The sequence below is a fragment of the Penicillium psychrofluorescens genome (assembly GCF_964197705.1).
Source record: "Penicillium psychrofluorescens genome assembly, chromosome: 4".
NCBI classification, from domain to species: domain Eukaryota; kingdom Fungi; phylum Ascomycota; class Eurotiomycetes; order Eurotiales; family Aspergillaceae; genus Penicillium; species Penicillium psychrofluorescens.
This window is the reverse complement of record NC_133442.1, coordinates 364103-381461: the sequence shown is the minus strand read 5'-3', so window position 1 is coordinate 381461 and position 17359 is coordinate 364103. Positions and strand designations below refer to the sequence as shown.

General features: G+C 45.9%; 1 protein-coding gene across 1 annotated transcript; it reads right to left on the bottom strand.

Annotated features, from left to right (window-relative positions):
* Window positions 1-13988: 13988 nt before the first annotated feature.
* Window positions 13989-15278, bottom strand: PFLUO_LOCUS5874 (uncharacterized protein; the record flags this gene model as incomplete). The annotated part of the gene is made up of 2 exons (XM_073783362.1): window positions 13989-14980; window positions 15092-15278. The coding sequence occupies 2 exons, from the start codon at window positions 15276-15278 to the stop codon at window positions 13989-13991; spliced, it is 1179 nt and encodes a 392-aa protein (XP_073639925.1).
* Window positions 15279-17359: the final 2081 nt, after the last annotated feature.

The following is a 17359-nucleotide window of genomic DNA, read 5'->3' as shown; positions in this document are numbered from 1 at the left end:
TACCAGAGGTTGCAATTTGCGAAACCACCAAAACACAGAGTCAGGCGTCATGATGCCCTTCCGCCAGTCCGACTATTTTTGTCATGAGATCGTACTTTGCCGAAGGGGACGGATCTTCACAAATCTTCATTTCGATAACGAAATCAATCCCCAAACATGCCCCGTATGACCGAGGGCCTGATCTGGTCAGATCGAGTGGTAGCATCTCAACAGGAATCATCACCCAACCGAGAGCAGCAGTTAAGCTCTTTAAGAAGTTTCCGAAATCATTATCTGTTTTAACAGCCCCAAGTCCTTTGTGCATCCAATCTTCCTTGTCCTGATCTCCCTTTTGCCGGCAATGCGCAAAGATGGAATCCGATCGAGAAAACGAAGCTAGACACTTGGGGCAGACGAATTTCTTATTTTTCGTCTTCAGAACGTCTCGTAGCTCAGCACATTCTCTCTCATAATCGGACATTTTGTGAGTTTGGCCTTCGATCAGAGTAGGTGTCGTTCTGCAGCGAAGGTGAAATTGCTTACTCTCTCGCATCTTTAAATGCTGTGATATTAGGAAAAGCGGTGGAGACGTGGCTGATTGAGCACTGAACCCTTGCTACCTCTCTCTGGATAAGACATAATTGGAAGTACTCTCGCAGTAATTTTTCGGCTAGTATCAGATCCTCAAATAAAAGTTTCGAAAGGTTTGTCTACTCAGGGGTAGAGATACCAGCGATACAAGCTAGTAAATAGTGCATTCGTACTGTCTACCTTATAGCCCTAAAGTACCCATCCGCCGTTCTACTGAATGATCAATGCCAATTATTAGCCTTTCCTATCAACAGTATTAATCAATTCCACTCAAATGCGCTTCTCTTAGAAGAATTGACATGAAAAGATTCGTGGGTTTTCCTTCTTTCTGCATATTCTCGCTGTCCTTGCAGGGCATTTTCTGTCTCTGATATGCTGATTTCCTTGTTTTCGAATGATTTGGAGAGCTTTTGTAGCCCACCGCAGTCCCACTTAGCGGCTACGACCGCAGTCATTGCTTCTGGTCCCATATTCTGGAATTCGGTCCAGGAACATCTTTGATATCCCTCCTTGAAAAATATCACGACGATGTGTTCTGGGCCGCATTCCGCATTTACGAATATAATACACTGTGCTTTCATTAGACTAGGGCCTATAAAGTGCATTGGAGATAAACACCTCTTCATTGTGGCCCGTGTCAGTACCTGACTTTTGCCTCTTCCAGAAACCTTTCCAGAACATCATAGGCTTGACTGAGTAGTCGGTAAGATGTTGTTGTTGGTGATAAAATTTGACGTATATGTTGTCAATTCAACTGTATGTGGGTTCCAATTTAAAGAGGTCGATATCTAAGTGGTATACACTAGCTTTATGGATCTTTTTACAGCATTTGCGGTCACACAAGTGGCGTAAACTCCTCAGTCTCAAAAATAAATTGCTACGTAGCTCCCTGTGCGATCGCATGTATCGACTTTGGCTTCCATTGCCGTCGGGATGATCTTAGCATTCAGGATGTGCTGAGCATATACATTGATTTCAAAGTCTAGACCGACCTATTGCTTCCTGATCATAATTCGGGCGAGGCCATACAGTACTCTTCACGGCCGAATATTGTAGGTGTGTCCCTATGCCGCTGTGCATATTATACCGATATTCTTCTTCGCAACTTCGAAACATGATGTCGTTCAATGGAAATCCTTGCTCCAAAAGATAATTCAGAACTTCAGGCCGATCATCAAGCTCGCGCATCGCCGCATAATGCATCACCTGGCCTTGCAATAAATAAGCACTGTTGTTAAGCAAAATTCGGATAATCGTGAAACTGGCCTGTCTAAAGGCGATAGACAACGAAGTGTAATCCTTGTATCTTTCACATCGCTGGTTGGGATAGGGTGATGTGAGCCAATTTATAAAATGGAAATTATTACTGGTCTACTAGCTAGAGCCCCACTGGTGACTAGGCTGGAAAATTATATCTCCTCGTCAGATCGTGGTTTGCTGTACGGATATGGTAGGGCCTAATTGTAGAAGGTAGGGTTGTTTCGTCTAGCAAATAATTATAAAGACTGGTTGGAAACAAACTAGCGCGTGGGTCAACCAAACTGCACGAGTACGCGCTAGTCCAATTCTGTCTAATCTTGTCCGCATGGACAAGATTAGACAGAATTGGACTAGCGCAGATACCGTCTCACCGTGGAGTATCCCCCAAATCCCAGCTTTCCGACTACTTGGTACCTTGAGTGAAAAACTTCGCCAATCTTCACCTTCTATCAATGTGCAAAGTTTGAGTTCAAAGGCTGATTGAGAACGAAAGAACGGCGTCTTGGGTGAAAATAAATAGGATAGGGCAGTCAAAAACGGACTCGATCCTCTCCCAGACCTTTTATATTCCTGCGCTTGGATGTACAAGTAATTGAGTCGAATAACAATTCTTTTTTAAACCAAAAAAAAGACAGGTCACGAAAAGCACCTGCAGGAAATATACGAAATAGCGAATTCGTTCGAATCAAGGGTTGGGAGATTTAGGGACTGTGGGAATGTCAGACACAGCCCCCAAAAAATTGATTGGTTTCCCACACCAGGGCTTTCCTAGATATGCGGTAGTAAGTCAATAGAGAATAAGCAACTCTTAACTGTTGGTGCTAATTATACAGCTTAGTTACAAAAACCTCCGATGAGAACCACGTCGACATTGGGATGGAAATTTTAGACAATAAAACACAGAGCCTAGTTCATGGGGCAAGGAGCCTACGGCTTCAGAGGGAGTGGGAATATCTGGAAACTAAATACAGGCGAAACTAGTAATTTTGTATTAGTTCCAATTCTAGTCAGAAGCCTGAGAGTGGAAGCGAGGATCTGTTGTATTTATGGAAATGCCTGTCCAGGGTAATAAGCCCAAGATTTGCTATTGCCCCTGTACGAATGTTCCTTCTCATCGTCTCTATTATTTCGATCTGGCTGGATCATGCAACGTGATTACCAATAGGAATATCGGAAACTGGTTTCACTGGCAGCTCATGTTGGATCCCTTGGCTTTCTTGGGAGTCAGCAAGAAAGTATGAAGCGTGTATTGGTATGTACTTCACTCACCCAATTTCGCAATTCTTTTCTCATCTGGAATCAACAAAAACACGTCGAGCAGTGCGAGGCAAGTAGACGGAGAAAAGTTTATGGCAAGGAAGCAACACAAAACTTGAGCGACACCATCGCGCTTCTTTGAATTAGAGGCTGAGCCCTTAAGTCGCCGGGCTGCGATTAGTTTCATTACATTATCCTGATGCAGACTGCCAAGAATACCAGGGTACCTGGCATGAACCAGTATCCGTGTCCCCTGAAAACCGCATGGACCTTTTCCTATAAGCTAAGGAACAAGACCTTCCACGTATTGGTCTTCCTTTCGAAACCAAATCCGGAAAGGCAAGCCAACTTCTATTCGTATTCAGCGCCTTGCTAATGCCTCGACCCTATCTAGACTAGTTAGGTTCCCAAAATGTCCTAAATTTCTTTTTCCATTGAGCATATTAGCTGTTAGTTCAATGCAGGCTAGTAAGATACTGCGATCGCCGGTGAACTATAGCACCTATGGCCCAGAAGTACACATGGTGCTTTCTGGATGATGAAAGTTCTATGCTGCTCTGCCTACACAATTTCCTCAAACAAATCCGACATAAATATACCCCAATGATGGAGAATTGTGGACTAAAGATGCCTGGCATGGCCTAATGAGATACGTATTTGAGACATGGTGTGTACTCTACGTGGAACGGGGGCCTGATACCGGCCAAAAGTATAGTACAAGTCTCCTTCCAGATATAGTTCGATCAGCTTCACAATCTAGACCGCTATTTTGCGAAATTAGTCAACCCGTAATTTACATCTTACCCCTGAAAGATAAAGATAAGTATAAATTTGAGCACGAATCGCCTCTCTTGATTACCTCACTCCTACTCCCCTTGCTGTTTCAATCGCGTTGATCACTGCCCTCACACATAATTTGCGAGACAATCACGCAAATACCTTCGACATGCTGCTGTGTTTGTCAAACGAAGCGCTACTGTCTATCGCGGAGAGCCTACAATTCTACAAGGATATAAACGTGCTCGCTAGAACAAATACTCGCCTATACGCTCTTCTAAATCCCTATCTTTATCGTTGGGATGCACTCAAAAGGGGCAGTTCTGCATTGCATTGGGCTTCACAACAAGGGAAAGACGCGACAGCTAAAAAGTCTCTAGCAGCAGGAGCACGTGCTAAATGCTTGCCCGAGCTTACCACGCCCCTGGTGTTAGCGAGTGCAAATGGACATGAATCAGTAGTCAAGCTACTTCTCTCTATGGAAGGCGTTGGGCCGAACGACCAGAATTCTTCCGAAGAGACACCTCTATTATCTGCAGCATCTCAAGGACATGAAGCAGTAGTCAAGCTGCTTCTGGCTACGGAAGGCATTGATCTGAAATGGCAAGATTCTAGCGGGTTCACACCTCTATTGATTGCAGCGCGAGAGGGACATGAAAACATAGTCAGGTTATTACTTGATACTGATTGTGTCCGTCCGAACGACAAGGATGTTAAAGGACGCACGCCTCTCTATTGGGCAGCAGAAAAAGGAAATGAATCAATGGTCAGGTTATTGCTTGCAACGCATAACATTGAAATTAATTGTCGAGACCTCAAAGACCAGACGCCTTTATTAAATGCAACAATTCATGGATATCAGGCAGTAGTCAGGCTGTTGCTTGACATGGATGGCATTGAACTGAACTGTCAGGATTATTGTGGATGGACACCGCTTATGATAGCAATATTCAAAAAAGATCAGGAAGTAATCAACCTGCTACTCGCCACAGGTGTTGTCAACCTCGACTACAAAGATCTCAAAGGACGTACAGCCATAATGTGGGCTTCCATGAATGGAAATGATACCATGGTCAGACTGCTTCTCGCCAAAGATGGTGATATGCCAAACTACCAGGATTTTGACAAGTGTACAGCCCTGACATGGGCAGCGCGAGAAGGACATGAAACAGTAGCAAAGCTATTGCTTGCTACAGATGGTGTCAACCTGAATCACCAGGATTCGAGTGGATACACGCCCCTATCATGGGCAGTGCGCCATAGACATAAGGAAGTAGCCAAATTACTATACGCCCTAGGCGGTGTTAGGACAGATTCCTAGGGCTTAAGAGAAGAGATCCCTCTTAGGTAGTGACATGGAATGAACGTGAAGCGTCGGGTACGCCAATATAGTACAATTAAGTTGAATAAATATTGTGATTTTTGAGAGCTTGCCAAGTATAATATACATAACGCATGATCTTCTGGGGGCGAATGACCTTAAATTCCTACCGTTATCAGGGTGAGGTTTAACTAAAGAAAAGCTCGCCTTTTGCGTATGGGAAGAGGCTTAATGCATATTGAATGTAGCTTTCCACCTTTTGACAGGTGCGGGCCTTTAGCATACAACGAAGCTTGAGGAATTCAGATCATAGTTAAACATGTGTTCATGACAATGGACTTGGTATCCTCTTTTTTCCTTCCTCCAACTTGGAGACCCCGTCGTCCATAGCACATCAAATTGATTACTTCTTTCTCGATCTGACTTCCTAGTCACACCAACCAGTTTGTGCTTGAAGGGCTCTACGCAGAGTCCTTATTCAAAAGTCATGTCATGGCCGCCGTGCCAGAACCTGCCGCAGGATAGGGTCAGACTTATGAACATCAGGATGATGGTCACGAATATGCCTATGTAGTGTGGTTATTATGAGTTCAGATATGGAAGAAGTCACATACATACCGCTGGAGACTATCACGTCGAGTGTAATTGTGTGGCTGTTTGAGGCAGAAGGGACATTCATATCCCGGAGAATTATGGACCAGAACGTGCCGCAGCATGTCGCTCTTACGTTTAAATCCCTTTCCGCTCACCCCACGGGGACATCCTTCCACACGGCAAGAATACGGGCGGTCCTGTGAGTAGAAATTTTCATGGGACCTTTTGAGGTTAGAAGAATCTCATCTAGATATATGGGTTAGTCATACCTTAGTCCATACGGTGTCTGGAATATCGAAGACATGCACCCTGGCTGGTGGCATTGGTAATTTCGAGGGGTCGCTATTATATCAGTAGAGGTCCCTGAGCCGGATCGAATTGACTTATTACGCGTTCGGTGCCCGGCTGCACGGCTTTTCTCTGTCGTAGACGAGATTTCATGCGGACATGCCGCAGTATGATGGATCTTCTTCTGCAATGACCGTGCTCGCGAAAACGACACCGCTGGTGCCGAAGGGGCATTGTTCGCTGAGGCGTCGGCACTCGGTGTTAGATCAGGAGTCAGGTCGGGTGAGTCACGTTGCAGCATAAATAATTCTTGGGTTGAGTCGTGTCTCGGACCCGTAGGTTCTGAGTCCAAGACGGAGCACAGACGGGGCATCTCATTCACTCCTAGAAGTGGTAGAACCGGGATTCTTTTAAAGTACCTGCCGAGGGTAATGTGTATTGGTGGAAGCACTTTTGAGTTGTTGATGCTTTTCGGAGAAATTGAAGGGCTTGATCGAAGAGGAGACTCAAGCGAATGGAGGTTCAGGAGAGATATTGAACCTGAGCCTCGCAGAGGGTGGCTTGCGAGAACTTCGGAAAGTGGAGGTAGAGCGCCTTTTTCTTTCCAGGGGCCTCTTGTTTCCGATACCGTGATAAGAGGCAGTCGAGGCTGTAGCTGGTTTAGATCCAACTTTGCCATTTCTCAATCCGATATTAGGGTCGACAGGTCTTCAGGAAGCGTATAATCAAGAGACGGTCAGCGATAGGGTTGGTAGATATTAAGTCAACCAGAACCTTGGGGATATGTGTATAGGACATGCCTCTTTGTGCAATTAACAGCTTGGCCTGGGATGGCGATTGGAACGTCGTGAGAATGGCAAGTAGCTGAGCATCGGGTATGGGGGCATTTCGAGCACGGATAACCCCCTCAGGCAAAGTCGAAGCACTTCATTGGCTCGCAAGGACTAGCTGTGTTTCGTTCTATTACGACCATAAATACCACAAATATACAAGGTACCTAGCTCCATTGATCAGCATCTGGGTTATACCAGTTGGTATGGCCGAGACAACCGGGATCTAGCCATTCACAAACCTAGAATGTGCGCTTGCTGGCTCCTGGGACCTGCTACTGGCCACTAACACAAAAGAAAAAAAAAAAAAGAAAAGAAAAAAACCCCCTAGTGGCGCCGATGCAGGTTTCTGTACCAATCATTTTTCTAATGTACGAACAAAGCGATCACGGCTGGACGTCAATTACGACTTCAGCTCCTAATGGCGCAGCAAACAGCTCTCTTTATCAATGCGCACCAAAGCCCATGCTGGCATAGCTGTTGCTTACCGTAGGCGGCGGAGATTGCGATTCAGCAGTGGGTTCCCAACCGACAGGGATGAGGTTCCGCAGCACATATGGTCTACGATCTCTTCACGAAGGGAGCTCGAATGGTTCGAAGAACGCGGTCATAGCTTGCGTCGGGCTACTAGACTTTGCTCTCTGTCAAACAGGCGTGATAGGGACGGAAATTTTATTGCAAATTTCCTTGCAGATGTGACCCTACTAGGTTCATAGTCTAGACCGCTACTTTGGGATATTAATCCCCCAGGATATTGGATCCTGTTCATGGCTCGAACTGAACCGTAAACAATGAATTCTTTGCTTACCCCTGAATATACGAAGACAAGTATAAATTTCGGGACAAATCACTACTACAACCTGCTTGGTCACCATCCCATCTAAATCAAGTTAATACCCTCAAAATGTTGGTTTGCTTGTCAAATGGATTGCTGTTGTATATCGCGGAAGACCTACCATCGGAGGAAGACAAAAACGCTTTGGCTCGAACAAATCGTCGGTTTTACGAACTTCTAGACCCCTATCTTTATCGTTGCAATATGCTCCAGCATCAACATCGAGCGTTATATTGGGCGGCGGCAAAGGGGAGATCTACGACGGCTCAAAAGTCGCTGGCAGCAGCTATAGGTGCTGGATCCTTTTGTGTACCTGAAAGAGCATTCAGTTTGGCGATACGGAATGGACATGAAGGGGTAGTCAGAGTGTGGCTTGCTACGGCAGGCATCGACCCGAAGTGCCAGGATACCTATGGACAAAAGCTCCTATCAGTGGCAGCAGCAAGTGGGCACGTACCGATAGTCAAATTGTTCCTGACTATCGATAATGACGGCCCAAATTGGCAGGATTCCTGCGGAAACACCCCCCTATTATGGGCAGCGAAAAAAGGACATGAAGCAGTAGTCAAGTTGCTACTTGCTACCATCGGGATCGACCTAAATCTCCAAGATTCCGTCGGGTACACACCTCTATCTTGGGCAGCACAAAGGGGGCATGAAACGGTAGTCAAGATGTTGCTCGCCACCAAGGGTGTCAACTTGGAAGACACGAAATCTGCTGATGTGGCGCCTCTGTTGTTAGCGGCGTCAAAGGGTCATGCGAAAGTAGTCAAGCTACTTCTCGCCTCTGGTTCCAACCCAAACTTCAAGGATTTTGAAGGTTGGACGCCATTGATGTGGGCTGCATCGAGAGGGGATGATGACATAACCAAGCTGTTGCTCGAAACGGATGGTATCAACCCGAATCTCCAGGCTGACGGACAAACGCCTCTCTCAAAGGCAGCATACTGTGGGCATGAAGCGGTAGTCAAGTTGCTACTTGCTACTGATGGGATCAACCCAAACCTCCAGGATTCCATCGGACACACGCCTCTGTCATGGGCAACACAACGTGGGCATGAAGCAATAGTCCAGTTACTACTTGCTACCGACGGAATCGACCCAAATCTCCAGGATTTCAACGGACATATGCCTATGTCATGGGCAGCAGGAAATGGGCATGAAGCAGTACTTAAACTGTTTGAGATTTACCACAGTAAATAGAAGATATCTTTAGGGCTAGTTCATATGCCAGTGCAGAGACATTTCTTGGGAGACATGGATTACGAGACGAATCTTCTCTGCCCCAATAAAACGCCCGACATGGAAGATGATATGTACGATGGCTAGACTCGCCAGGCCCTTTCGAAACGAGAGCGCGACCATTGGCTCGGTTTCTCCTGACGCCGACTCTATAGAGCTCCCCGATAAGATTACAAATTCACAAGCGTGTAGCAAAATAAATGTGCCATCAGATATCTTCATGGAGCATGACTCGATCGCTTTTTTCTGACCAGTTTAACCAAGGGGACCAAATGTCAGATTGGTTCCAATTCAATTCCTAGACCTGCCTTTCAAACTCCGAAGTCAAATAATCAATCAACCAATCAGCGGAAATCTCATTAGGCCGCGACTGCAAAGTGGCGCTTTTAGAACAGGGAATGAAATAGAGCCGCATGATTTCACCACTGATGCTACAGGTCTCGAATGCCAGTTCCTTAAGTCCTTCAACATTCTTTCTGTCAATGGACAGATCCGACTTAAATAAATATCATATACATAATGCATGATCTTCTGAACGTAAGTTACCATTGATTATTACCATTGATTATGATCGAGATAATGTAGACTTCTCAGTAACTTTGTTTATAGAGTTGAATTGGTGTACATTAGTGGTTATTCAATCATGCCTCTGCCTCAATTTTTCATGGATTACGGAGAGTCTAAAAACTCCCACATATTATGACTATATTCTTTGCTTGCAGTTGTAGCAAGAACTGTTAGATCACATCTGAATCTTTCATCTTCTCGTAGCCGGTGAACAATTTCATGGTGGCCATTAAGAGCTGCATGGAATATTGCGGCTTTGTCAGATCTGTCGACAGCATTGAGATCTGTCTCTTCATTTGCCAAAAGAAGTTCGACAATATGTAATTCCCCGAAGCGGGCCGCCGCTGACAGAGCTGTTTCATTCTCAATGTTGTTTTGACAATTAATGTTCAACCTATCACCTTGTCGCATGAACAGTTTGACCACTTCAGCTTCTCCACAACTTGCGGCTAACCAAAGTGGATTGTCTTCATCTTCATCGACTGCATTGATCCGAGTATCCCCTCTTTTAAGCAATAAGTTGACCATTTCTACGTCTCCGAGACGTGCGGCAAAGCCGAGAGGAGTCCACCCATGAGGTCCACGGATATTGGGATTTAGACTCGGTTTCTTAAGAAGCAAGTCCGCAATGAAGTAGTTACTCTTTTCAACCGCATGATAAATAGGCGTTGAAGGTAAATGGCTCCTCCCACCCTCCAAGTTGAGATCCAAGTTATCGTTTTGTAGTAACCGCTCCACAATCCGGTCATACCCAAGCCAGGATGACCACCATAGAGGAGTGTTTCCATGGGCATCTGTGCAGTTTACATCAACGCGGGAGTCGGCTAGTAGGCAGTTCACTGCAGACCAATGCCCTTTCATCACAGCGATGTGGAGAGCTATGAACCCATTTTGATCAGGTGCTTGTACTTCGATTCCTGGATGAAGAAGTAGCTCTCCAATGGTATCTAATCTTCGAAGCTCTGTTGCGTGATGTAGTGGTGTTCGTCCATACCGGTCCACAACGTTGACGTCCGCACCAAACTTCAGCAACTCACCTATGATATAAGTTCGGCCCTTCTTGGCAGCAAGATTCAACGGCGGCTGGTAGAGAGAGAAAATAAAGCGGTCTTTTTCCTCGTTTGGTAAAATTAAGGGTATACTTTGCAGATACCATAAAATGATCTCTATTATGTCCCGCTGGTCGTTTAGAATTGCGTGGTTCAATAGCTTGACCTTATCTATATTTGCCTTAGGAGGGGCATCGCGTCTGCTTTTTAGCAGCCAGTATACTGTAACAAGGTCCTTCTGAGTGATAGCATGCCATAGTAGTGATTCGCTTATGATGTCCTGCAGATTGGCCTCAATACTCTTGTGAAGAAGATTTTCGGATAAGCATAATTCCAGAAGCGTTTTCTAACACCTAGAATTGACGAAATTTCATACCATACTTGTAATAATAGAAGAATGGGCCTCTCCCCATGGGAGATTTTTTTATGGGATGCAGAATTCAGGATAGCGAGGAATCAGGTGATATTAAATAGAAACAGCCCCACTTATACTGCAGGTGATCCTCGCGCTAAAGTAGGCCCGCGTTTTCCAAGGGCTCACTTCAGGGCGGAAGTCATCTAGACCTATGCTAGGAATATTGCAGTTAGTGAACGATCATGATCTTTCTACTAATTGCAGTGTAACCAACTCAGGATCATGCCAGTAGCTCACCCCATATAGTAAGGGGTTCCTTGAATGAACTGGTACTAACCGGTGTGTATAACCTCTACCTGCGTGTGAAGGAAGTCTGGAGCCACAATGATATTCCGAATAACGGTCGGTCTTTCGCTTCGTTTTCGAAGATGTTGGTGTTGGCCTCTCTATAGTGACTTCAAGTACTATTTCAATATATCTTCAACATCCGCTAAACACCCTTAAAACACAGTTCGACTTATCTCCCAGCTGGTCAAAGATCAAATTATGCGTCACTAGCAGCGTCAGTTAATTAACAATTAGCCAAGGGATAACATGGATAGCCAAACAAAGCTGTAGGACTTGATACATACGGCACCGCTGTTCATATGCATCATCTAACATGGACATCGCTTTTCTACAAAGCAGTCCGGATGTCTAGTTGGTGGCAAAGGACAGAGAGCCAATGCGCACCTGGTGGCAATTCATATAATCCAAGTTGCACTATTGTGTTGACTGTTTAGCCACGGTTTTAACCAAGTAATAGTCACGATCCGACTATTACAACTCCTTTCTCTGGGTTGTCGGAAGGAACGGGATGAACGTTGCATTGGCGCATTATTCAAATCCCCTCTTAACAGTATAAAAAAAAGCGAGGAAAGAGGAAGACGAAAAAGGGAGAGGAAAAAAATAGGTAGTCAGTCGATTTGCTGCCGTTCATTGGGTATCGCAGTTAGATAGAAATACAGTATCAGAGAATACTTGACAACGGGTCGGCCCAACCCTTTGCGGACTGATCCTAGGCAAGGGCTCAAATGGTTATTAGCCATAAGACCTGAGCCACTGACGAATATCGAAATGCACGTAGATTTAAGCTAATGCACTTCTGAGATTGTTAGTTCACAGTGGCCTCTACACCTGCGGCCCTTCGATTACTTCGCGGGTCCAGGTTCGTACTGTGCTGTAAGAAAGAAGCCCACACGCCTGGATACTTCTACAGCTACACTGTACGTAGCAAGCTAGCTCAGTCCCACAGACCGACTGCATGTTGATTTGTTATCGTTCATGTATTACATTTTGCTATGATTTGATTTATTCTCCGCACGCATGGAGCCGGGTGTGGGAAACCTATTGGCTTATTGATTTGGGTTTGGGACAGATCTCTCATAAAATTTATTGCTTGGAGACTTGGCTACACGTTGGCAGTTCTACTATACTGTATCTGTAGAGTTTGCTGAGGCTGGGGCGACATGAACAGAATTTTCCTCATCCATTCAAAGCGCGGAATGTCTGCTTTCACAATTCGCCGTGAGTTTGAAGTTGTGCTATATATCGCGTCCTCACAGAGTCTTGTCGCAATGGACGTCGGTGCTCTTTCAATTGCAGTGTCCCACAGTGTGATGGTACGGTTCGTGCTCAGCATGTATTTGTGTTCAGCGTTTGCAGGCCACATCTTATCCAGATGAGACCGCCACTTGATAGGCATCCTGCCGTCCACTCGAAGTTCTTGCGCGATTTCGTATCTAGTGTATAACCAAGCGTAGACAGTAATGTAGCGTCCATCACGCAAGAGCCGCAAATCGCAGACTTTGGCGTAATCTTGACCTCGTTGCGCAAGGTCAACGCTGACAAGATCTCCACATTGGATTGTCCACGCTCCTAGTGGCGCGGAAGTTACACTTGGAAGACACTCCCATGGCATTGCCCCCATCACTGGGATTGGTTGAAGGTCTTTAACGCCTTCTGTGGGCACGCGGTAAAGAACTTGTGCTGGAGGCGCAAAGTGAGACTGCTGTGCTTTTCCATCAAAATTACGGCAGTGGCTCCTCCCATTGGGCTCGTGTGTCGTTGAGCTTTCTCGTGGGCGCGAGGAAGATCTCGGTTCATGGTCTTCGCGCTGGACATTGGCTCCTTGTGATTGTGCCTCGCGGCTCCGAGACTGTTCTTTCGCCACTCGTGCCAACTGCCGTTTATGCCCCCGTAATCGGACTTCTGCGTTCCGAGTTGCCATATCTGGCGTGTCAGAGCTGATAGAGAATGCTCACTGTCAGTGAATCTCCACGCGGTGTCGAGGTCCAAGGGATAGCGGCACGAGATTGCTGACTAGATTTGTTAGCTGTTGAGAATTAGAGGATTGCTTATCTATCCTGGACTGAAAACTTGAAGGTTCATATATATTCGGACGTCGGAACTGGTTCAGACGTTAGAGTGTTGGAACTGGTTTTGAAAGACCAACCAACGTCTGAACCAGTTCCAACACTCCAACGACCAAAATTCATTCCCCCCAAATCTATTCCAACGTCCAACCAGTTCCACCATCTGAATCCATTCATACGCATGAATTGGTTCAAATATGGCGATACGTCCAGAACTAACGCCAACTGCTCAAAGTTTTACGGAAGAACAGTCCGCAAGGATTTCTGATCACAACTTCCTCTAATTTAGGTTAGATTGGCGACGAGTTATTTGTCCCTACTGACGAACTGACTGAAGTGCGTAACGTCAGCCCCTAGCGTCCTGTAGGCAGCTCATCGTTGGTTAACGTATTTCACTGGTGAGCGGGCCACACCCATCGAATGGGCCACCGCAAAACATCATATTGAATGCCCTTTTTTACATGTACAATCTATATCTCAACAACCACCACTTTAATTAATCCTTGTTTAAGTATATTGCTGTCGATAAACATTCCCTATAATCTAATGGATATGAGAGGTATCTAAATATCGGATTCTTCTGCCAGGTGACATGTTACGATGGTGACAATATGCACCTATTGTTGTTCTCAGAATCCCAAAGAGGAATACCTTTGCCGTAGACTGGAAAACACGTTCGTCGACGCCCACGTTGGCTCCGCAGACTCCATCACCGACATTAAGTATGGTACCCATATCTTTGGAATCGTTGGGATCCAATAATCGGGATCCTCGCGAGTGAGAATGACACAGCCATTATCAAAGGACTGTTTGGTATCGGCACACCATGATTTTGAGGCCGTGCTATACGCACGGTTTGTGGTGCTGTCCGCCCGGATACGTGCGACGGAGATAGAGAACTGAATGAGCCCGTACAAAAACCCTTCGGGTTTAAAGCAGTGCCGATATTTTCTCACGAGAGAGCAGGCTTCTTCCCATTCGCGGATAGCGTCGTCGTACCGAAATTGGTAATGGAAAAGCCTAGAAGATGCAATGACCGAGCGCACATGCAGCCTTTGTTCACCGACATCCGCCGATGAGACGCTATCAAATGCGAGCTTCAGCCAGTGAGCGGCGAGAAATGCTTGTTCGAACTTTCCCTCCAGTATGTCCACTTCCATCAATGACACCTTCAAGCGTCTGAGGGATGCAGTGCATTTTCCGCGAGCGGCACTTGTGTTAATTTCAGCCTCGATTTTCTTCCGTGCATCAGAGCAAAATTCTTGAGCACAGAGAATATCACATAATCTGCAAGTAATCTGGGATCGATCTAGTTCGCCCAAGCGGGAGTTGCGTCGAATAGCATTATAGCACACGTGGAGATATGATTTAGCTTGCTCCAGTTGGCCGGTAGACTGGTGGATCTTCGAAAGACTCGACAACTTCTTGAAATCGACAGGTTGGTCCATTGGGGACTGTATCCGCTTCTCTGGTTCCCACCCGTAGACCCGGTGGTCCACTTTACTTTTGTTGTCCACTCCGGCCTCACTTTCGAGAGCCATGTTACGTCCCGTCTCGGCTAGAGAGCTGAACGGTCTTGTGATGGGATTGACGGGAAAACCATGGCCAAATCCACCGTTCTCTAGCACCGCTAGCAGTGAAGATGTTGAGCTGCGTGGCGGGACTGTTGGTTACAAGCCGCAACGTGGTCAATGTGTCATAGACTTATAGCGACAGCCTGGAAAGGACTCACCCGGCACACCTTCTTCGACTGTTGTTTCGAGGGCCTCACAGTAGAGGAATTCTTGCTTCTGGGCCACGTATTCAACAATGAACGTGATTTCTTCAAACGTATAACTATCAAGATCTGTTGTGAAGAAAGTGTAAAGCACAAGGCGTGCGTGTGCTAGACTGACGAGCTTGTAGACCAACCATACCATTGTCTCGTTTCGGTTCCGGGTCCACTCCCCCTTTTTCATTTGTTTCGTCATTGGTTTTAGGTTGGCGACGCCCTTCCTCACATTTTCTTCGAAAGATTTCGAAAGGGCGTTCCGCATGTGTGATTTGCGACGCTTCCCCAAGTCGGAATCCAACCAGCTAGCCAGGGTGCCACTTGTCCTGATCTCTTGCGCTGTTTCTTCGAGAGATAGCTCAATAGGCTTCTTTAACTTTCTCCTCTTCAACCTGGAGGCCGGATCATCACCATTAGGAATAGAGTACTTTCCCCCAGAACGCCTTTTCTCTAAAGACTTCAACGCAAATCTCAAATAATTCTCGACCACAACCTGCTGGTTCAATGATACCTCATCGAAACCTAGTGGCCATAAAAACGTCCTGCCGTTTGCTATAATTGAGAAATCTGTTGAACTCATCACAGTAATCCTTCTTAGGGAAAAGTGGGATGTTGGTTAAATGGATACAGATGGGAATGGGTTCAGATGGGAATAGGTTCAGATGGGAATAGATTCAGATGTTGGTTGGAATGGATAGAGATGGGAATAGGTTCAGATGGGAATAGGTTCAGATGGGAATAGGTTCAGATGTTGGTTGGAATGGACAGAGATGGAAATAGATTCAGATGGGAATGGGTTCAGATCGGAATAGATTCAGATGTTGGTTGGAATGGACAGAGATGGGAATAGATTCAGATGGGAATAGGTTCAGATGGGAATAGATTCAGATGTTGGTTGGAATGGATAGAGATGGGAATAGGTTCAGATGGGAATAGGTTCAGATGGGAATAGGTTCAGATGTTGGTTGGAATGGACAGAGATGGGAATAGATTCAGATGGGAATGGGTTCAGATCGGAATAGATTCAGATGTTGGTTGGAATGGACAGAGATGGGAATAGATTCAGATGGGAATAGGTTCAGATGGGAATAGATTCAGATGTTGGTTGGAATAGATAGAGATGGGAATAGGTTCAGATGTTGGTTGGAATGGATAGAGATGGGAATAGGTTCAGATGTTGGTTAGAATGGATAGAGATGGGAATGGGTTCAGATGGGAATGGGTTCAGAGATGGGAATGGGTTCAGATGTTGGTTCGAATAGGTTCAGATGGGAATGGGTTCAGATGTTGGAAAGGATCCAAAAGGCGATGGCTGAAAATTTGGGTTACATACAGTATCAAGCCTCTAGATTAATTACAAATCAATCCTAGTAGTTCCGCATACGTGAGGATTGACTTCGGTGAACACGATTTCGAGTGGAACATGAAAGCCAGGAGGGGAGGGGCGCATTACGTACGAACTTCTCTAGAATGCACCATACTGCAAAAGCCAAAAAACCCCTCCTCGAAATTACTATGTGTTTCTAGTCTAGAACAACACGGACGAGTCTTATCCTGTACATTGCTGTTGTTGGGTCGGCTTGGAATCCCATTGGTGTACTTATCCGGTTCACGTTGGCCTGACTGGCGCAGTTGCAGCACAACATTGGCCAACCACGAAGGCCCTAGAGCGTTAGGGCTTTCTACAAGGCTGAGCCGTAATATTTCCTCCCATTGCGATCTTATGAAACAATGCTCTTTTCCGTACATTAATCCTGTCAAGAAAAGCAAGTTTCTCGGCGTTATGTGCCACTACCTATTTCATATCCGAACCAACCATGTCAGAAGGTACGAGATGCTCCGCGTCCAATGACATCAAAATATCCCAACGCCTATGTAGCCTTACGTATTCACTCGTAGCGAGTACCAATTCTCGTGGTCAATCTAGCTTTAGCAAAGGCCTCTCACAGCCGCTATCCACCGTACGTCTTCGGGTTCTAGTCCCTATTACTTCCTTATCACTACCCACTGACGGCGATCATTAGGAACACTATATAGTGCACCAACTCAAGTACTGCTAGAGATGCGTCTATCTAGCGTAGTGCCTATGTTCGTCCTCAGTACCATCCGCTGGTTCATGGTTGACTTGCCTAACAAAAACGCGTCCTTGGCTAGATGACATACGTCCAGCATCATGGGGGACCATCAAAACCACCGGTGCAAGCACTCGTTCGCCCCGTTAATCCCGTC